Source organism: Cupressus sempervirens, chromosome 4 (genome assembly GCF_028749045.1).
Source record: "Cupressus sempervirens isolate cs-2001-9-10 chromosome 4, ASM2874904v1, whole genome shotgun sequence".
NCBI classification, from domain to species: domain Eukaryota; kingdom Viridiplantae; phylum Streptophyta; class Pinopsida; order Cupressales; family Cupressaceae; genus Cupressus; species Cupressus sempervirens.
In genome coordinates, this window is record NC_143121.1 from 52,530,722 (window position 1) to 52,554,645 (window position 23,924).

The 23,924-nt window shown below is 38.3% G+C and overlaps 1 protein-coding gene across 3 annotated transcripts in view; it reads right to left on the bottom strand.

The window, feature by feature from the left end:
• The window catches only part of LOC149559894 (GTP-binding protein Era-like protein), a 215,048-nt gene that overhangs the window by 165,760 nt on the left and 25,364 nt on the right, over positions 1 to 23,924 (bottom strand). For 2 of the 3 annotated variants that reach the window (XM_089824353.1, XM_089824352.1), the window contains exon 2: positions 18,207 to 18,352. In XM_089824353.1, the coding sequence (XP_089680479.1) occupies positions 18,207 to 18,352 (146 nt within the window). Of the gene's footprint in view, positions 1 to 18,206; positions 18,361 to 23,924 lie in introns of all 3 variants that reach the window. The other variant, XM_089824354.1, reaches the window with a different exon arrangement.

Below are 23,924 nucleotides of genomic sequence, written 5' to 3' on the forward strand. Positions count from 1 at the left end.
GTACTCAAGTACCCCGTAGTCATACAAACTTGATATATATATATATATAGACACACACACACACAATGTTAAGTATTTCTCTAAATACTCAAGCCCCTATCATAATGTACTAATTAATTAAACTATATATTATAGATTATGGATAATAATTAATATATATAGTGTTAGTAAACAATTTTGTCCTTCCAAAATTAAATACAAAGAATGACTCAAAATGCCCAAATAGAAGAACAACTGCCACTAACGGTTGGAAATACTATCATGAGATTCATAGCTTTCCTCTAAATTGAGAAGTACAGCTCCCTCTTAGAAAGATATTCAAAGAATTTTAATAGCTGGTTATGCCTTTTACCAGAAGACACCAAGGCTTTCTAACATCCACTCATCAACATGAGATGAACGCGATAATAAAGTTAATAAGTTGATAATGAGAGAAAAACCAGCAAATAGCCATAGGACTATCTACCAAGTCTTTCACATTACAGAGAAAATTGAAAGAGAGAAAGCTGTAAATATCTTTATGCAAAAGCGTGAATACATAACCACAAGACTACGTATATCACATTCAACATGGTAATAAAGTACTGTATCTAAAACAGAAATAAAAGGACTCGGAATCTTTCCAGATCAGAAACACAACTGTATATAACTACAAAATCAAACACAGTCATATCTCTCTTTATTTCAGAACATGATGAAAAAATAATAGTATTGTTCAATCCCCTTATCACAGTCAATTTGCATAAAGAAAAATTGTTTTCCCTGTTACAAAAACAGAACTATCTTCTCCCTGTAGCAGCAGCTATAGAACTCCCACCCCCTAGAAAAGAAGAACCCCCACTACATCTAAATCTTGCAATAAATAACATTTTTGGGTTGTCTTTTGGTTTCCATAACCATTTCTTGAAAAATCAGTTTAATCATTCTCATCACTCATCTTCTTCTTACCCCTTTGGAATTTTAATAGCTGAACCACTTTAAAGTTTCATAAATTTTAACAAATCTTTTTACCAAATTTAAAATGAATCCCTTGTGCATTCTTGGACAAATGGCATGTGCTAGTTACAGATTGCAATCATGATCTTGTAACTGTCATTAATATACTGCTGCACTTAAATAGTCATAACTTTTGATCCATCAGGAATCTTGCAAAACAGCTTGGAGAGGATTTAGATAACTAGGTTTCCTCAAACATATCCGGAATTCAGCTCAATCCAACGGTCAAATTAAAACCTGTGGGCCCCGCAACATGACTGTTTTTCTGACTGCAGAATATTTGCATTTGCTGGTGCGTTGACAGACCTGCATACAGTCCATTATAACATTTGACTTTGGCCAACTTTTGAAGATCGCTTCGGTGAAGATGTAGAAAACTTGATTTTGAGCAACATATCCAAAATTAAATCAGATCCAACGATGGAGCTAAAAGTTATGCCCCCTGCATTGTGACTATTATTTTAATGCTGACAAAAATCTGTGATTACAGGCTGTATTAAAAGTTTAAAACTAATAACAATATATAAACCAATACCTGCACATTAATCACATGTTGGAATTTACTTGTTGTACATCTCATTATCCATCACCCTCTTCTGGCCTTGGATCTTGGACCTTTGAGCTTGAAGTAACTCGATTTTGAATTTCGAACTAAATTCCTGAATATTAAACCACAAACCTTGTTGAACTTTGAACTTGAAGTTGAAGTTACCTGAAGGTTCAACTTCAACTTCAACTTAGGTACTTCCGAGTAAGAGCAACATATCTTTGACTTTGTCAACATTGACAACTTCCAGATCGATGCCTATCCTTAACTTCAATATTCTTCCATACAATTTGATTCAAGTTGGATTGTGGATTTGAGTCGGTTGGCTGATTGCAATTTTATGTATTGAATCTGTGTCTTCAGGACTCACAACCAATGAAATTACATTTCTGAATGTCTGAACCTATGAAACTTGAATCACCAAACTTGAATATTTGAGCCTTGATTCTGCAAACTTGAACATGAAGTCGAACTCGAACTTGAAGTTAAACTCGGTAACATTCAAGTTCAAGTTCAAATTTTACATATCATCGACTAAAATACTATTATCATAAAGACCACAACCTCGAACAGAACTTGAACTTGAATTTGAACTTAGGAAACTTCAACTTCAACTATAACTTCAACTTTTACCTAGAAGAAATAACTGACCTTAAGAGTAAAGAATAATGTAAGTGTAACACATAGCAATAGTCCACTTCTAATCAATATTGATAAGTAGTCCATTTATAATCAGGATTCAATACAAACATGTAATATCCCTTTCCGGATATTTTACCAAAAACTCTTGATATAAATGTGCAATTTTCAAAAGCGAACAGAAAACCAATACTTGATACAATTTCCAGAACTTAAGTAGATTTATACCTAGCAGATTTGAATACAAGAAAACTCAAAAAGTTCCTTTATTTCTTCCAATATTCAGAAATACATATATGCACCAGGAATTAACACAACAATCCGCCAAAATATGTTACTGTATTATATAACAGCAATACAATAACATGCAACAATCCAAGTAATCCAATCTTATAAACAGAAATAACAGTCAAATTGGCAATGTAGATTAAACCTGTAAGAAGGCTAGGTTTGCATCCAACCTTCAAATATTTCTTCAAGTGTTTGCATCCTAGAAGAAATAACCAACAACTATTTCTAGCTCCCGGATTAATATTTGTTTGAATAATATAATCTTCATATATCATCCCCTGTGGAGTCCGTTGTACCTTTATTACTTTTCCCAATGTGATGCACGCTCTTTTAAGCAATGTGGGATAAAGCACATTTTTTGACGTTTAGTCACTTAAGTGATATAGTAACTTTTTAAAATAAAGTGACAAGTTAAATGACTTTAATAGTCACTTAGTTAGGAAACCATATAATCATCAGGCATTAAAATAGCTGACCAAATGAACTCAGATAATCACAAGCAATAGCTCATTGGAAAGCTCTCGACAAGATGCTTCCAAACCAACACTGAGGTACCGAAAATACTGTGCTCTGTTTACTTACTAAAAATAGTAAGTGTCCGGACAACCTACCAAAACTGCTCCGATGGGTATGACGCTGGAAATGCCTAGGCCAAACCTCGAACTACCCCTATAAAGAACCTTTCCGCCCCTAAAACCTAGGCGAAGCGAGCCAGCACACAGAATTATAATGTCCTAGAAAAATGGGACATTACAAAGCCTCCCTTCTCAAAGATTGCTTGCCCTCAAGCAATCCGCTCAAAACTACAAAAACCAAATGTCAGGATCCCATACTCGCCTTGAGAAGGAAACTCTACTCCTTAGTCGATGTAACCCGGCATGCATCATCCCAAATCTTGAATAGCGAAACAATAAAATAGTAATCGATGTGCCAAATAACTGAATGCCAAGATCCCAAGTCTCACCATAAAGGGACACCAACTACCATGTACTGTTGCCTTGTGTGCCAAAACCCTCAGTCAGCATGAAGGCCTCACTCCATGAGTGACTCTGCGAGTCTTGATTGTCAACTGAAGATGGGAGCTCAACAATATACCAATATCCACCCCAAGACGATAACAACCAAACTCTCCTCCTAGCTCCTCGATGAAAAGCAATACCTAGGGATACTCCACCTGGATCCCAAGTGAGGACTCATGCGCTGTCTGAGATACCACTGACCAGTTCCTGAAATATCAGTACCACTGTATCATTGTACCACTCCTGTAATATCTATTCCGATGTCAATGATAGATCCAGCCAATCCGACTCCACCACCATATCACTCTAGTGAAGGAGTAATCCTAATCTCTGAAACTATGATATGTCAGAAAGCTGAAACACACAAATCATAATCATGTGACTACGTAGCAACATAGCATAATCCGCCAGATGTAAGATATAACACCTAGATTCCCGACTACCCAAGCAACATGATCTTGGGTAAATGAAAGAGTGGTGGGTGAATCACCAACATCATGAGTGCTAACACTGTCTTCAATACCCTGCTGAAATAAAAATGTAGACACCTCATGTGGGATGTAGGGTAATGTGTGATCTCCCCACTCACCTATAAATAACTCATTGAACCCTGAAGGCCAAATAGAATCAGTGAATATACTACTAACATCCACAGGCAAGTCACTGATAGCTGGAATATACCAACAAGAAAAATCAACAATCAACAAGTAGATCATGGGCATCACGTAAGAACTGGGTGATAAAAACTCTGGGCAAGCTGAAGATTCCCTCCGAGCATGCTAAGGATAAATTTAAACTTCCTACTCCACCATGAGTACTCTCGCTTATGTCAAAGTCTTCTTAAAAGGATGGTTCACCATTAGCTGAATTCTCTGAATTATCCTCACTTGTGGTATCACTAACCATGTTCTCATGTGAAGATGTACAGCTGCTGTCATAAAAATCAGAATATTCAAACTCATCAACTTGTTGATCCATAAAAATTTTCTCACCATAGGAAGTCTAAAATGGGGAACATGTGATTGAATCACATTGTTTGCCTTCACATCTACCCACTTAATGAATTCCTTCAATGATTTGCGTGATTTCTTGTGCCCTTAAACCCCAGTTATCTTCTTCATAAGTGGCTGCTCCACTTGTTTGATTTTCAGCTTTGTGGATGGAAAAATGTGTTAAGCTCAATTGAAGGCATAGCTCATCTACCTCACTCCCCTTGTCCCTTCCAAATTTTATTGCTAGATCTCTATCCATTAGTAGTTGCAAGTACTCATATTTTATCATTTTTAAAGTTTCAAAAATAGTATGTAAAAGAGGACTTGTGACCCCACATACACTACCATGTCTCTCTTCTATCACAACCTTCCGCATGAGATCCTCAACTAATTTGGAAGAATCATCAATTCTTGTCAACACTTGAATAATTTTGTCCTCTTTGACCAAAAGCATATCCAATAAGTCAAGGAGCGAAAATGGTTTTTGACCATCTCCTTCAAACACAAGTGGGCTGCTCTCCATAGAATTTTCTGATTTTTCAGCACCTTGGGAAACAACATTTTCAGATATATCTTCTAACTCAACGTGTGCTAGATCATCTGTCTTGCCAAAATCGCTATCCATTTGCTCCTCAAAATTTGAAATAATTTCCAACCTGGTGTCACCATAAAATTCATCCAAGTTAATTTCCATGTCACCAAATAAGATGTTGGAGTTGCCAACATTGACGGTTTGGTCAACTCTACTGCATGGGCCATTAACTTGCTCATCAGAAGGACTAGTGTAAATAGCTCCATAAGATACTTTTGTCTCCCAATTACCTATTAGTATACTTGTGTCATTATTAGTGCTACTATCAGGTTGATTGATATCTTCCCTATGCAAATCTCTGTAACTATCCTCTGCAAGGAGATCTTGAGCTAATTCATAATATTTGTTTTTCATCATATCCGTCTTGTTTTGCAGTTCTAGTTGAAAGTCAACATAGTCCGTGAAAGGTAATTCTTTCTGAATCTATGGAGGAAATTCATGGTAATCATCATATATGGCCATTATTTCAATCCTCATATCGGATTAGAAATTTCGGGCTAACTGTTTATGCAATTTAATAAGATCTTTTTCCAAACTGTGCATCTCTCCCATAGCTTCTCTCTTAAGATTCTAAAGTCTGATGTGTTGGGACCTAACTTCTTATTAAAATCAATGTTTGGTTTTAGCAGTCTTAGACTTCCTAAATTTTTGATTTGCTACAATTCCTGTTAATTTGAATCCTCAAAAGTCATATGCTCTGCAAAACCCTACAAAAGAATAACACCATGCTGCAAGAGTCCTATATCTCTAAATGGTGATGATAACCACTAGTTCCAACCAAACTCTTGATCTAGATTTAAAACTAATGATTCACTAGGAAAAGGCCTTGGTGTTAAAACTGTCAGAACTATGTAAGTCACTAGGAACTCTAAATTTCTGGTGTAAATTCTAGTATGATAAAATGCGTAGTTTGCAGACCTCCAACCTCACATCCCTTATTCCAAACTTAAACTCCCAACTGACCTATATGTGCTAGCTTGGAGCATACCACTGTAATATTCTCTGCCCAAGTTATGACCAAAATGCTAGAATAATAAAATAATTGTAACCACACTTTCCTTCAACACCAGCCTCCCTTTCAGCAATCAAGCTATCTCTGATTTGCAATTAAAATTACAAGCAACACATATGTCTCAACAACAGATGTATAAAACCGAACTCTACTACAAGATGAACATTAGCCACCCAAAATTTGCACGATTAGCTCCAAACTCAAACCACAGGTCTGCAATTAATAGTTACTTCCTTTCCAATATTATCTGCAGGAATCTTATCCTTTGTCTGCCTCCTATCAAAAACTACCTCAAAACAATTGGGAGATCATTTATCACATTAAAAAGTCGTTTCTTATCATTGTAGTTAAGCCTGGCACCATGGTAGAAAGCAACAGCAAGCAACCAAGAATCACTGTGCACAGCAACCAAGGAAAGCCAATCCTTTCGTTGCATACCATCTCTTGCAAAAATCTAGTCCGACTCTTCCAATCAAGCAAACACGATAGTCCTGTATATCCGACTCACACCCAACATAAATTATAAGTTTATTCGACGAATAGAAACAAAGAATTGATTTATGCACCTGTTAATGGAGTAACTCGACTATCCTCACCCTAGTGCCTACCGTAGTGTGATTTCTACTTGTTTACCGTACTGGTAAAGAATTCAACACATACAAACAATGGAACACGAACACGAACGCAAAATTATATTTGCATATGCCAGACATACATTATGCTTCATAAGATGAGTAATAGAAGATGATTGATGATTTACAATGATCCCAGACGGGATATAAATACTATCCACTGAACCTTCCCGGAGGAGTCCGCCGGCCACAAACATTATGTCCGCTACAAACTATTTACCCGTTGGCTACAAAATACAAAACACCGACGACAATCATTCCGTCGGCTACAAAAACACCGCCGGGACCATCCAATCAGCTGACACCATCCCCCCCAAAAAGAAAAGTTGTCTCCGGACGACAATTACAAAATATCTGAGGCAAATTAACAAACAAAATACATTATCAGAGTGACTACAACAAGAAAAATCTGCTTCTGTCCCATCACTTCCACATTCATCTCGTGCCTGTAGCCTCTGCTAACACAACGCTGCCTCCTTAATGAAGCTGACCTTGATAGCCACCTGTGCTGCTTTCTCTGTTTTCAATTCCTCGGTACCCTAAGCCAAGTGTCGATGCACTGCCTCCAACTGGATATCCACCAAGATAGCCTCCCGGCCAACACCTACTCCCAGTGCCTCTGGTACACAGAAAGTCCATGCCTGTAGCAACTTCAACTCTTCTCAACTAGTCAGACTCCCATGACTGATATCCGCAATGACTGGGGGTCCAAGGGGCAATGCCCCTGGCGGAGTCAAGGGGCAGCACCCCCGCGGGGTCCTGGGGCGCTACCCCAAGTACGCTCCCTATCGCAGTACAGGGCGAGGTCGAGGGGTAGCACCCCTCGCCGCCAAGACCAAATTAGCACTTCGCAACCCACACAAAAATACACGGAGCACACCATCTTTGTCATTTTCTCCCAATTCTACACTCTTTCTAGCAACCACTGATGCTTCCCCTTCCCTTTGGCATTATCTGTCACTCATTTTGAACAACTTGAATCTGTTGTCGTTTTTTTTTTTTTTAATAGAAAACCCCGCACACCCATCTTCTACACAGACTCAATCTCTCCTCCACAAATGAGAAACAAAACTCCAACAATCTTTCGTTGAAACCACTCCTTCGGCAATGAGAAGCTCAACAATTCTTCCGGCAATGAAAACAGACAAATAGATCATGCTGCGGAAGACCTCCCGCAGGACAGTCCGCAAACATCTGCCGCAAGACAGTCCGCGGACAGCTACCCGCGGGAGCCACCGCTGGACAATCCGCGGACAGCCACCCGCAGGACATGTCTGCGGGAGCCACCCGCGGGACAGTCCACAGACAGCTGCATCTACCCGCGGGACTTTTACTCTTTTTTTCTTTTTTTTTCAATTTCTTTTTTTTTTTTTTTTTGACAAAATTAAAATAAAATAGAAAGACAGCACCTCAATTTTGCCTCCAGGTGTCGCCATTCTGCAACGACGACAGAGTCAGCTGGCCATTCTGTGACAGCGACAGAGTCTTCCTGGCATCATATATTTGCAATTTAAATCCGTTGACTACCAGAGGCACCTCTTGCTCATCCAATGTCTCCAATTTTATCACCCGATTGTCGCCGACCTCCCGGGTCTGATATGGTCCAACCCATCTTGCCTTAAACCTTTCCTGTTTGATTTCATCCCGACCGTCGTACTTGAGTACCAACTGCCCCGGCGGAAACCTACTGAGTTTTTCATGCCACGCCTTATGTCTGTTCTGTGTTACCTCCGTCGCCCACTGTGCTTGCAGTCGTCGCGCATCTAGCTTATTTCCTTGCTTTCGGCACCCTTCAAGTAATTTTACAGTACGATGCATTCTTTTCTTCCTGTGCGGTCTGTTCACCGTGTACCGGACAGGAGAATTTTTCTTTTTTTTGGGTTTGGACTGTATGTTCTTCCCCTCAGCTTCAAGCGTAACCGCCTTTCCTTCTTCCACTGCTCTGTATTCCTTCAGACACTCATTTTCCTCTTTTTTCTCACCTTCGTCGACCCTTAGCATATTACAACTCGGAAACAATTCGTAGTCTTGTATCTGCCAATGGTAAAGGCCATTCATCAAGTCTAGGTCGTCATCATTTAATCCTTCGTCAAGTCTCAATACTCCTCCTTCGTCCGGTTCCATTCTCCTCTTTCCTTTGTCATCACTCTCGCCTTCACTTTTAGAATCTGACGATGCTGCCTCCTCGCCGACCATTTGCGTTTGCAGATCAATTGTGAATCTTTTGCCTCCGCCCTCCATTGATAGGGTATTTCGTTTCCAATCATGTTTTACTTTTGCTTGCACCAACCAATCCCATCCCAGAATAGCATCATATCCTTTTCTTTTCAATGGAATAACCACAAAATCCAATAAAAATGGTTGTGTTCCAATAGTTACCTGTTGCGCCTTCAAAATTCCCAACAGTTTGATTCCATGTTGGTCTACCGTGAGCAACTGAAATGTAGGTGGCCACAGCGTTGGCTTTCCCAACTTCTTCCAAGTATCCTCCGGCAACACATTCACGCCGGACCCTCCATCGACAATTGTGTCTGTCAAAACATTTTCCAAAATCCCCATCTCAACGACCGCCGGATGCCGTCTGGAGGTGAGTGCCAACAGCATTGGGTCTGTTGTCATCACTTCCCTATTGTCCCTTCCTCTATCCTCCGTTCCTTTTGAAAACGGTGTATGATTCAGAATGGTTGTCCATAACTAGGGCATTGTGAGAAGGTCACTTATCTTGACCGGTACCTCCATTTGTAAGATTTTTCGTACAATGTTTTGTTCTGCGAAGTTCCTTGCCAAGATGCTGGTGATGTCCTTCAACTGAGATGTCCCCGCTGATGATGCCTTTACAATTTCTGCCTGCGCTTCCCCCAATTTTCGCTTTTCCTCCGCTTGCCTCCGTGTAATTGCCAGAACCTCCTCTACATCTGTGCCAACAGTGATCAAGTTTACTCCAAACTTTGGACACTTGGAATCTTCGTGATCGCTGAGTCCGCACCATCTGCACAGTAGTTTGGGTGTGTTTGCCGTTGTACAATTCTGCGCAAAATGACCCCACAAATTACATGCTCGGCATTGAACGATCGGTCGTCCGTTTGCATCATACTGAGTTCGACTTCGGCTCCCATTATTATTGTTATTGTTCGCATTGTTGTTATTTTGCCCTCTATTATTATTCCTGTACCCTCCGGATGTGGCACCTGCGCTATTCGTATTTCCACTACTGCCCGACAGGGAAGCCTCCTGTGTAAGAAGCAGCTGCGGGGATCCTCTTGTCTTCATGTTAAAGGGGCACTCCTTTGTCAAATGGCCCGTGATTTGACAAATGTCGCAAAATTGATTCTTTGGACAGGATCTTTAGTATGACCGTCGGTCTTGCACTCCGTGCACCACAGCTCACTACTTTTTGGCTCCTTCTACATGTTTTTTAACTCTATCATGCAGATCATGTCCTTCTGTAGGGCACGAACCTTCTTACTGTTTCCTTCATCGTCGCTGCTATCACCTCCGGCAGGCTCGTCATCCGAATCAGATGAGCTAGTGTTCTTCTTCTTTGTTTTCTGCTCACTTTCGAGGTCCAATGCTCTGTTATAAGCTTCCGTGTATGACGATGGCACAATTTTCATTTTCCTCCGCAACTTCGAGCGTAGGCCTTCCACGAACCATCTTTTCTGAAGTCCGTCTACCGGCTTACTTTCCATTTTGTTTATCAAGTCTTTTAATCTCCTGGCATAGACGCGAACAGTCTCATTCTTCCCTTGCTTGGTATTGAAAATCTCTGCTATGATTTCATTATCATCCCGCAACAGTTTAAATTCTGCCAGAAACTCCTTTTTAATGTTATCCCAACTGTTTAGCTTTTGTGGATCTATATCAGTGAACCAATCAATTGCTACGCCTCGTAGGGTGGCTAAAAATTGCCTCATCCAGTCGTCTTCATCAGTTATCCCATTTGCCTTCCAAATTGTTTCACATGTTTTGCAATGTCGAATGGGATCGGCCGTACCATCGCCATTGAACTTCGACAGCTTTTCTTTGGGTCCTGCCATCACTCCTAGATTTTGTGCATGAGCGTTGTTTGTTCCTGCAACACTGGCATTGTTCACTCCCGCACGGGCAGTCTGCACTCCCGCACCGGCGGTCTGCACTCCCACACCAGCGGTCTGAACTCCCACACTGCAGGTCTGGACTCCCACACCGGTGGTCTGAACTCCTACACCGGAGGTCTGCACTCCCACACCGGTGGTCTGAACTCCCACACCGGAGGTCTGAACTCCCACACCGGAGGTCTCAACAGCTGCAAACCTTGGTGAAGAAGAAGGATCTTCTGAAGTTGTCTCCTGCGGAAGTGTATCCCGGACGAACAGGTCACCCCATGCTCGTGCTCCCTCGGCACTCTGAGCCGTGCGAGTCGATGCTCTTCCGTCTAAATTCTCTTCCCTCGGTGAACACAAATTCAAGAACGCTTCCTGTGCTTCTTCCACCAACTCCACCCGCTGTCAAGTCTCCTCCAACAATTCCTCCGCAGTTCGGTTTCCGTCGGCAATCTTCTAGAATCTCCTCCGGCACTTTGCCTGCTGTGCCAGAATTAAATTAGCTTGAGCTACGCGAATCTCATCTTTATCCTTCACTGTGTTCTTATTTTTATTCAACAGATTCGGTACTTAATTTCCATCTGCCTGCCTGTGTACCAGGTCCATCGGGCAACAGCGCCAAATTTTTACCATACTGGTAAAGAATTCAACACATACAGACAATGGAACACGAACACGAACAGCAGAATTGTATTCGCATATGCCAGGCATACATTATGCTTCATAAGATGAGTAATAGAAGATGATTGATGATTTACAATGATCCCAGACGGGATATAAATACTATCCGCCGAACCTTCCTGGAGGAGTCCGTCGGCCACAAACATTATGTCCGCTACAAACTATTTACCCGTCGGCTACAAAATACAAAACACTGACGACAATCATTCCGTCGGCTACAGAAACAGCGCTGGGACCATCCAGTCGGCTGACACTACTGACGCTGAGGTCAAAATGTTGTAAATGATCTAAACTTGCCAATCTGTGATCAAAGTGTTGTACCTTTCAATGTATTACCATATAGCAATATTTCCAAACAAACCACCGCTTTCCAGTTGATCAACAATGCCATAGTATCCACTCTGTAATTTTATAGGCTGATTCTAATCAAGAAGTTCCGAGCTGAAACTGGTATTATAACAAACAGTTATCCCTCGACCATTGTATCTTCAGAACAAAACCTTGAACCATCTGAACAAAGTGGAATGTAAGCCATGTCTGCTGGTTCCATAAATTGAGAACCCTGTCTATGCACCGGAGTGTTGTCCTTTCTTATAACTTGACGTGATCCTTGAATGCATGTGAATTTAAAACCCAATTCCGTAACTAATAATGTCGCATGTGAGTTCAATTGCACTCGGCCTGCCAACACACCATCTCTTCACTATAACCCAATCGGCAAACTCTCCCGTTGGCCGTATGAAGTCTGAACCTGTGGGGCAGTTGGACTGTGATATGCCACCTAGACAGGGGTTATTAACCTAGTCGGCCTACTTATTCACATTAACGATTAACTTTATATATGCAAACCCGTACTCAGTAACTTCTTTGTACAAGGCTTCCTTAACACACTCGGGTTCCCCCCTCAAAACCGTGACTAATTTCCCAAACACATTATGATGCAGAGCCACACCTTGGAAAAATTAGGAGGAATTAGTCACTCAACTGAGTTGCTTCAAGGAGCATCTACAACCTTCAGGAACACACACTAAAATTAGATTCAATAAACAAAACTTTGAAAATAAAATCCCCCAAAATATCTTCTTGCTGCCTTCGGATAGACCCGCACTCAGACATAAATAACTTTCGAACCAGAAAATATTTACTCAATCCAACCGTTGATATTTGGCGTAACTAGGTTTCAAACAACATATAAAAATTTGAGAGAAATCCAACGGTTCAAACCCGAGATATTGACCCCGCATCAGAGTACATTTTTCTGCAATTGTTATTCCCTAAACTGATTGCCATGAGAAATATATGAAGCATAACAGTAGAACCATAATCTTGAAAAAAAAACACAGGAGAGCAAAAGAGACATAAAACTTCACATTCCTCCCCAAGTTCGAATCATTTTTTACATAAAAGATTGGCTTTTCAATAACCAAAGTCTGACTGGCCTTGCTGTCCAGTAGTAATAAAAACGTTTTCTTTTCCATCTAAGAATAGGAATCTGAAAGATGCTTTACCATCAATACCATGCAGCAATCATGGATATTCTTGTAACTGCTAAGAATAGGAATCTGAAAGATGCTTTACCATCAATACCATGCAGCAATCATAGATATTCTTGTAACTGCTAAGAATAGGAATCTGAAAGATGCTTTACCATCAATACCATGCAGCAATCATGGATATTCTTGTAACTACTAAGAATAGGATTGGCTTTTTAAAGAAAACCGACTTTCCTCCAAATAGAAGGAATATGAAATGGTTTCTTTTATTCCATAGCCATTTTTTCGTCATTATGAACACTCTTAAAATTGCCACCAACTTTCTGATGAGATTCTTTTAATTATTGACCACATGGCATTTCTATTACTAATTTTATCCTTTCCAAAACTGACACTAACATCATTAACCCTTTCTTCTAACTCTCTAACATATCCAACTAAAAACTATAACATTTATTTAATAAAACACCTAATTCTATCCACTAAGACATAATCCTAAATTATTAAAATTGACCATTTAAAATATATGGAGAATCTTGGACCTTTGAAATGATTTAGTAATGAGATGCGCCTACATCACATTACTATGACAAACACTAAAACTACTGAAGTGTTCCAGTCATGAGTACTGATTTCCACTTCACGTCTGCTAACACCCGACCCGAAACTGGGCGTCCACTCCTGTTCTCTCAGTGTTCCGACTATATGACGCCGACCCTAACATGTTTCGGTTTTAATGACTGTTGTGTGGCCCCCTTTTTCCCGTCCAAGTTCAAATACCTGCTGTCGTAGTCATGGGACCCGAGAGAATGCTCCTAGTATCTCCCACGTTGAGTATCAACACAATGCATCGCAACTTGCAAACATGACGACACTACTATGAGCTGAAAAACATGGTCCTTCCACTGGTATTTCCGAATCTACACAAGGCTCTCCCTTGAGTGCTACATTCAGACGCTACCTCTTCAAATAAGCAGCTCCACTGCTAGAAAGTTCAAAGTCATGGGGATCTCAGATTAAGAAATTTGATAGCCGGCTAGAATGCTCATACCTCCATATGTTTCAGTAATTCCCATTTTTTGCCAGGTTTGCAACTCATTTTCAATGGTTATACACTCCTTTTGCTACCGACTAGAAAGCCTAAATTGACAACTCACAAGTGCTCCTACAGGATGATCCCAGCTAGATGCATTTCTAAATCTTCCTTCTCAAGCCAGCCAAGATGGTCCTCCTCCACTTTTTAAAGCATTCAGAAACCTATACTTCAAAGGATTCTTCTTTCTAAATAAACTTCCACAAGATGGCAGGATCTCAAGCTCTGATACCACTGTAATATCCCTTTGTGTATATTTTACCAAAAACCCTTGATATAAATGTGCAGTTTTCAAAAGCGAACAGAAAACCAATACTTGATACAATTTCCAAAACTTAAATAGATTTATACCGAACAGATTTGAATACAAGAAAACTCAAAAAGTTCATTTATTTCTTCCAATATTCAAAAATACATATATGCACCAAGAATTAATACAACAATCCACCAAAATATGTTACTGTATTATATAATAGTAATACAATAACATGCAACAATCCAAGTAATCCAATCTTATAAACAAAAATAACAGTCAGATTGGCAATATAGATTAAACCTATAAGAAGGCTAGGTTTGCATCCAACCTTCAAATACTTCTTCAAGGGTTTGCGTCCTAGAAGAAATAACCAGCAACTATTTCCAACTCCCAAATTAATATTTGTTTGAATAATATAATCTTCATATATCATCCCATGTAGAGTCTGATGTACCTTTATTACTTTTCCCAATGTGAAGCACACTCTTTTAAGCAATGTGGGGTAAAGCACCTTTTTTGTCCTTTAGTCACTTAAGTGAACATAGTAACTTTTTAAAATAAAGTGACAAGTTAAATGACTTTAATAGTCACTTAGTCAAGAAACCATATAATCATCAGGCATTAAAATAGCTGACCAAATGAACTCAGATAATCACATGCAATAGCTCGTTGGAAAGCTCTCGATGAGACGCTTCCAAACCAACACTAAGGTACTGAAATACTATGCTCTGTTTACTTACTATAAATAGTAAGTGTCCGAACACCTGCCAAAACTGCTCCGATGGGTCTGAAGCTGGAAATGCTTAGGCCAAACCTCGAACTAAACCCTGTAAAGAACCTTTCCGCCCTTGAAACCAAGGCAAAGCGAGCCAGCACACAGAATTATAATGTCCCAAAAAAAGGGGACATTACAAAACAAAAATTGTTCATGGATAAACAATATAGATTAATGGATCAATAATCAAACGTTAATCACTATTAATCCATATATGTTAATCAATTATATACCAATTATTATAGTTGATAATCCTAGTCTAAAACAATAAATTAATTAATTAATATTTACAAACTTATCAAATGTACAAGTCACGACCCATGACCCCTACTTGCACTCCATATATTAATCAAGCATCATATAATTATGGGGAACAAAATAAGGATTAAAATGACAATTGGAATTTGACCGTCAGCAAACAATTACCTACAAATGATATTGCAGTTAGAGGATGATCGAATAAGGGGAGAGGAGCATCAATTAAAATAAGGGAGACCATTCCCTCTAGAGTTGAGAGATAAGCCATAAAACCTAACATAATGGTGGATAGAAGAACTAAAGAAGTGTATTGAGGAAGCACGATAGAAAGGGGATAATACCAAATAAAGGCCAATCAACAACTTTGAGATTATTGACTATAAGCAGTTGCTATAGGGAGATGATACATGATAGAAAGCAGGAATGATAAGAGACATTCTTATCGACTCATTGCAAAGTACAACAAAATTAGAGGTGGAAAAGTAAGTATCAAAGTCAACATACAAATAATAAGAAACTACATTGCATTAATAATAATAATAATAAGCATTGCAAGATAAGTGAAATGGCATTCTCATGTGAAGGTTAAGTTAAAAATGAAGGTGACTATCAGCCCCGAATGAGCATAAATGAGCTTTATTTTATTACTTGTGTGATGTGATAGTATTTATAAGATGTAGAGGATATATAAATGAGTAGATTATTATTAATCTAAAAACAATAACAATTGGATGAATATTTAAGAATCTAAGTTGCCGATTCGGGTTCGGGTTCGGGGTTCGGTTCGTGGATTCGGGCAATTTTTTATTTCCCCATTTGGGTTCGTGGGTGGGTTCGTTAGTGTATATATATATATATATATATATAAACACACACACACAAGAGAAACATGCATAGTTGCAAAACAAAGTCATTTCACAATATGAACAATTGTTGCTTGATCATTGATCAATGCCAAATGCCAAAGGGTTTCAGGTCCCTTCAAAACCTGTTTTTACTTGAATCTAAAAGCATTAAATACTCGCTCATTAATCTATCTTCATGATTGTAAAGAAAATTATACATTGAATTACTAAATTGCAAAACATGCACTAGTTCATCAAATAATACATTGAATTACTAAATTGCAAAAGAAAGACTAGTTCATCAAGTAATAAAGATTGAAACATGATGATAGATGACAAGTTTTAAGTAGTTTATCAATAATCATAGTATCAAATGCCCTTCAAGGGTCAAACGGATCATCACAAAATGAGGGATCAATGGCTTCATCCCCAACTGAAACTATATCTAGATCTTCATCATTGGAACCCAAACTGGTTCCACTAGTCCCATATGCTGCTATATCATCGTCCTCCTCCTTGACATAAGGGATTAGATGAGTGAAATGTTTTTTATTAAGTTCCTTTGAGAGTTGCATAAGAAAACAATTAAAAAAAACACTCTTTAATGTTGTTTTAGCCTTGGGTTTGCTTCAGCAAGGACCCGGACGAATCCACAGTCAAAACTATGGACCCTGCCCGAACCCGAACCGAACCCAGGGACGAATCCGGACCCGTACAAACCCGAACCCGAATCCAGGCAGCAGGGGACGAATCCGGCAACTAAGTTAAGAATTGATATTGTGTCCATTAAATGAATCTAAAGAAATAAAGGATCAAGTCTCATAGTGTCAGTGTAGGGGTTGAGCTCATCTCTATATGAAAGGCTACGTGCCAATGTAGAGATTGGGGTCATCTCTATACGAATGGCTAAAAGGGGACTAATCGAAATTCCCACAATGGCAATGTAAGGACTGAACAGAGCTCTAGATGAATGGTTGTATGAACAGAGCTCTAGATGAATGGTTGTATGCCAATGTAGGGTTTGGGGTCATCTCTATATGAATGGCTAAGATGGGATAATGGAACCTCATAGTGACAGTGCAAGAGGGTAGTAGAATTCTTGTATGAATGGCTAATAGTGCCACTGCGAGAGATTAGTACAACCCCGTATGAATGGGTGTGAGAGATTAGCACAGCCCCATATGAATGGCTAAGATGAGTGCCTAAATATTCTGATGATGTCAGCATATACATATGTGATTGGCCTTGAATAGAGGGCGTCTTGTCCAACAAGAAATTTTAATGGGTGAACACCAAAAAGAATGGTAGAACAAATATGGATTAGGAAACCTGATCTAGAGACGTTCTTAAGGTTTGGGTTTAGAATTGGGGTAGAACTTTATAGTTCGACTTGTTATTTGATATTAACATTTCTTTTGAAAGTATTACTTGTCCCAAGCTAACCCTAATAGTGGGGACATTACAGATTACCAGCAAATCACGTCACAGAACTGAGTTAAGTCCAATATTACAAAAAACCTTGGGCTTGTCTTAGTTGAACACACACGTCACATGTTTAGCATCTATAACTTCCTTGTTGAAGAAAGGATTGGATATTTCAATTTGGTGTTCTATCCTAGGATACTAATAAGTGTTTAGTCTTGCATGTTGGAGTAATCACCAAACTCACATCAACAATTAAGACCATCTTGTTTGTCCATATTCAATTGCCTGAAATGCACAGGTCTTTGTATTATCCTTTGCAATTCACTGCCTCCATTCTGTCTCTTGCAGGCATGTCTAAAAAGACTTATGCAATTATACTATTTATCTGTAAAGTAAGAAGTAATTCCTACAATGAATTAGGTAAAGCTTTGATTAGATAAATGCAAATTAAGTCCTCAGATATTCCAGATCACATTCTAGCAGATTTCTGAAATACGTTATTGACATCTATAATGTTGCAGAAACTGAAAATAAATATAATGATTTGAAGCCGGTTGAAATTTATGTTCTTCAAATACCTGATAATCAGGAGCAGAACACAGCCCAAGGATACGATGCCGTGTAGTTTGAGGTTTATCTGTAACTATTGAAATCTTCTGTCCAATCATTTCATTCATAAGTGTACTCTTCCCAACATTTGGTTTGCCGATGACAGCCACATAACCTGCATGACTAGTCATGTTTGGTGGAAAAATCAGCAGGTTAAAATTTGCAAACTTAAGATTATTGTTTCAATCAACACAGACTCATCTTAATGCTGATTAACAATATTTTCCTATTTATAGGGCCTATAGCTACTAGTTGAAAATGGATATATTTAATCATACTAGAACGCTATAAATCATAAGCATGCCTTAATGATTGATCATCCAGGGATAGGTTAAACTCTAAGAAACCATAAATTTTAAGAGGTACAGATATCTTGACCAATCATTTTAAACAGTAAACTCAAAATATGCTGTATTTGAAAAAAAATTTAACTTTTTTCTAAAACAATATTTTTGACCATGGGACCTGCAAAAAGCATAGATTTTTTTACACTCAAAAGTTAAAACCTTTAAGAGACATGTATCTATCCTCCGGGGATGGAGAAAATTTCCAGAAACCATAAAATTTTCAAATTTAGGAATCCTGACCATCCATTTTCAAAACTCATGCCCCAATATGTTTCATTTAACAATCATCAATCAGGGGGAAAAAATTAAAATCTCGCACAACATTGCAATTGATGGATATCAGTCACTTCAATATAATGAAACAAAAAAATAAACAGAATATAATGACAAAAAAAAATACATAAATCCACAATGTGATACTTGGAAGTCTTTCTCTTTCTGTTCTAAAAATGGAAAAAAGCAAAAACAATTTGAAAAAAATTCAAAGTAATTTTTTTTAAAAATGAATTTGAATTGATTAAAAAAACCATCCTAGACATTTTACATTTTCAAAAATATCTGGCAATACTTTCTAACAGTGGATATAAGCCATTTCAAGTGTCCATATCTAGGCAATTGGCCACAATCCGATGAGATAAAAAAAAATTTGCACGCTCACTTTCCAGGTAAAGTTATAAATATAACAAATGGCCTAACAGAATATAGTGAAAGAAAAATAAATACATAATTCCACAAAGTGACATTCAAATGTCTTTCTCAATCTTGTTTGCTGCACTAAAAATGGGAACAAGTAAAAAACAAATGAAAAGATTCCAAAGTAATCAAAAAAAGTAAAAAATGAATTTGAATTGGTTAAGAAAACATACCAGACATTGTTGAACTTTCTTCTACATTTCTTTTTTTATTCATATTTTGGGAGGACAGCTTAAGCAAATAAAGTAAGGAGCATTATAACCATAGAGAGCTTTAAAGGAAGTCATACCAGTGGACATATGATGAGTTGTGTTGTAGCAATATTCCATTACAAGCAACCACTTGTTCTATATTGTATGCTGCCCAATGACACAGTTCCTTAAATAGCCTTATATCCACTTGTTCACAATCTCCATTTGTCCATCACTTACAAGATGATACTAGTGCTTGATCTCAATTTGGAAGATTTTTTGCCAAAACAAACTGAGAAACATATCACTTGCAATGCTCTTTGGCAACCAATTGAAGTCTCAAAATTTCCCTAAAAAAAGGTCTGTCATTTGATGTGGCTTAAAATATGAAGATATGGCATGAAATTGTGCGAGCCTTTGGCAACCCCATGATGAAATACACAGAGGCACTGTCCCACAATTGACAAAGGATAGGTAGAAGCAGCAACAAACCATCTGGGAAAAAAATCCATACAATCTCTTACATGCTGCAACACATCATTCTTAAGTCTTTTCCATTTAAAACGCTTCCGTACATGTTTGTATGTCTTGTAAAAGCCCAGATGACCAGCAAATGGTGTACCATGACATGCTCTACAAATCCTCTGCATCTTGATTTGGGGAAGATATACACTCAATCTTTGTAAGGAAAGAGCTCATTCACTAGTTTGAACATGTCATCTTGCATATTCAGTCTTTGTAAAGGATAAGCTCATTGCCTAAACTTGAACCTATCATCTTGCACTTTCCCTTCCAAAATTCCATTAACAAACAAATCCTTAACATAGTCAACTATTAACAAAGACTTCCAAACACTAGATGTATCTCTTACAGAATGAAGATGAGGCTTCCTACAAAATGCATTAGCCACCACATTGTTATTTCCCTCAAAATGTTCGATATCTGAATCATAGACTTAAATTTTACTTACCCATTTTTGCTACCTATTTGTCCAAACCCTTTGGTTAAGGAAAAACTTCACACTACTGTGATTTGTTTTTAACTGCAAACTTCCCACAAACCATATATTTTCAGAACTTAGCTAGAGCATGCATTATGGCCAGCATTTCTTTATCATAAATTGAGAAATTCTGTTCAGCCTCCCTGAGTTTTCTGCTCTCATCACTATGGGATATCTATTCTGCATGAAGACAGCATCTATGTCTTCTTCTAAAGCATCACATTCTAAGACAGAAGGAAGTGAAAAATCTGGAGTTCCCAAAATCGCACATGAACTCATTACCTCTTTGAGTTTGTCCAAAGCTTGCTACATTGTTGGACTCCATGTGAATACCCCCTTCCTTGTTAAATTTGTTAAAGGGGAAACAAGTTGTAAGAATCCCTTCACACAATTTCTATAGTAGTTGCATAGACCTACACATGCTCTTAGTGGTGTCAAACTCCTTGGATCAGGCCAATCTTGGATTTGCTTTGGTCTTCTCTTCATACACACTAACACCTTGTGCACTGAACTTGAATCTTGAGTACAAAGTTTCAGTTAGCCTAAATTCAATCTTAGAGACTTCGGCATAAAAAGAGTGCAACTCAAGTATACCTAGCAACCCATCTAAATAATTCAAATGATCCTCCCATGTCTTACTATAGAATGTCATGAAAGAAAATCAAAACAAATTTTCTCAATTGTAGTGCATTGATAAAGTCAAAAGGCATGACCAAGGACTCATAATGCCCACAATGACACCTAAATGTTGTTTTGTACAAATTTTCATCTCTTAGCTTAATTTGGTGGTCCGCAAGCACAAATCAACTTTGAAACACACTTGGCTCCATGAAGCTCATCAATTTTTGGTATGGGGATGCAATTCTTAATTGATCTTTTATTGACTGCTCTATAATTAATAGACATTCTCATGGTCCCATCTTTCTTCTGGACTTGCACTACAGATTATGCAAATGGGCTAGAGCTACGCCTTATATGCCCCATGTCTAATGGTTCATTGATTGTCTTCTCAATCTCTTATATACACCGTAAGAAAACGGTCTGGAGTAACCATGACTGGTTTTGCTCCTTCCTCAAGATCAATTATATGTAAAAAAAACCCCTTTCAAGAAGAAGCCCAACACGAATGTCTTTGAATACCTTGCAATGCTTATCCAAAATAGACTTAAAGTTTAACATCATAGGATCCCCCTTCCTTTGAAGGCCGTGTGTTTGAAATGAAACACTCAACTGCCCATGCTACTTGATCCTTGCAAAAAGCTTGCTGCATCGTCTTGGCTTAAACTTCCATAGGCCCCTTGTTAAACAAGCCATGTAGAACTATCTTCTTTCCATTGTGTTGAAATTTGATCTGCGTAGTTTGGTAGCTTTGCTCATATTTATCAATCAAGAATAGCCATTGGAATCCTAAAACCACTTCCATATCCATGTTGATAATATAGAAGTCTATCCTTCATTTTATAATGTGCCATAGTCAACTCCATTTTAGGAATTTTCTTGGTACAAGGAAGAATTGTTCTACTACAAACCTTAACATCAAGCCCTTCAAACTCTTCTTCCTTTAAGCCCAATCTATTCACTAGTCTATCAATAAGAATTGTTACCTTTTGTCCTTCCAAAAGTTAAAAAGCATTATATCATGGTGTTCCAAAAAGTGCTTCAAGAGTACCCCCTTTATGATCTTCGCCTTGGTGCTCATACTCCATTTCTTCTATCTCTTTTTCAGGTTCAGCTTCATTCACTTTCTACATCATCATCTGAAACTACCTCTATCTAATGAGTTTGCCCTTTCCCCAGCACCTACGCCTAAGTTGCCAAGGCTCTCTGCATCTAAAGCATAGCTTCTTCCTTCATAGCTCATTCTTGGGTACCTCTGTTTAACTAGGCTTGGAGACTGATACCTAGGCAGTTGGTATGTTCTTCTGAAAAGACCTCTTGGGCAGAATACAAGATGTTGCCTTCTTGGAACTAAAACCATCCTTAACCACTGAATCTTCTGAGTTAAGGGCTCTTGTGATGGTTTCTTGCAGTGCATGTGGGTTAAAAGCTCTTACTTTGAGAGGTTCATCCAAGCCCTCTACAAATAGGACTATAAGTCTTCTTTCAACTACATCACGAACCATTATTACGTCTTTGAAATTCTGCTACAAAGTCCTCCAGTTTACCTTCTTGCTTTAGCTGTGCCAAATCACTTGACTTTCCGGATCGTCCTTATTAAATCTTTCAGTCAACTGAAAGGAGCCAACTAAGGGATTGACTGGAAACTTTGAGTTTCACTGTGTGTTCAAAATACTTGTCTGTGGAGAGCGAGATGTAATTTGTTTGGGTTTTCCAAAATACTGATTTTTTTGTGCCTTTGTGTTTTTTGGGAGTTTTGGTAGTTTTACAACATACATAAATGCAATAAACAAACTGACTCAAACCCAACTAAATTATTAAGTCTCAGACAATCTGAAAATAATTTGTCCTACTGATTGTCATACGAAATGCAACATACAGGGCACCCTACCAGAGATTTAAAAGAAGGGATAGGCAATGACAACTACAACCAGTTCACAATCTTGTCAGGTACAGATAATGCAATTCTGGGCATATAATGTGATCAATCTGCAACACAAAACCTCTGAAAAATATGACATCAACTATTGCTGTAGCAGTACGGCTGCCCTGGGAGAATAACATCAGCTTACAGGAGGTGTACGGCCTGTGCTGGAGCTAATGGGTGGCAATGGTAGCTCTGTTTTTTCAGTCCCACTGACTGCCCTACCCTGCAAACTGATTTTAAACTGAAACCCTTCCTAAAATTGAACCTCTTACGCAATTTTCAGTCTTCCTGCAGTTGTATGGCTCTAGGCATTTGCCAGCAAATACCAAGACTGTTGAATCCAACCAATCTATCTACCAATGTTACTATTATGATAATTTGATATGAGAATTTTACCTCCTTCACACACAATAATTACCATAACAATTGTTCACCCAAAGTACTCTAATCACCTGATGATTCAATGTAAGTCCTCTCTACAGGCAAGCTGGAGCAACATCCAACCTGATATCTTCAAGAGTTTCTGTTCTTGAAGGGAAATACTGCTGCAACACTAATAAGAAGAGCTCCACACAATTCTAAAAATGAGATCATAAACACAATTCTAAAAATGAGATCATAAACCTGGATGTGTAAAATGACATCCCAAATGCAATTTTTAGGGTTCCCATCATTTCCCCTTGTTACTTTCAGTAAAATATGTTTTCATGTAAACATTGATCCCTTAGGGGTTATATACATATTCTATCATTATAATGTTTTCCCCTTCTTATTACAACATTAAACACCTACGAAAAGGGGGTCAACTTATTATAAGTTAATTCAATATAAAGTGATTATAATATCACTTTAATATAAGTTATTTAAATCCATAACTAAGGAAATATTATAATTATTTATTCATATTATGT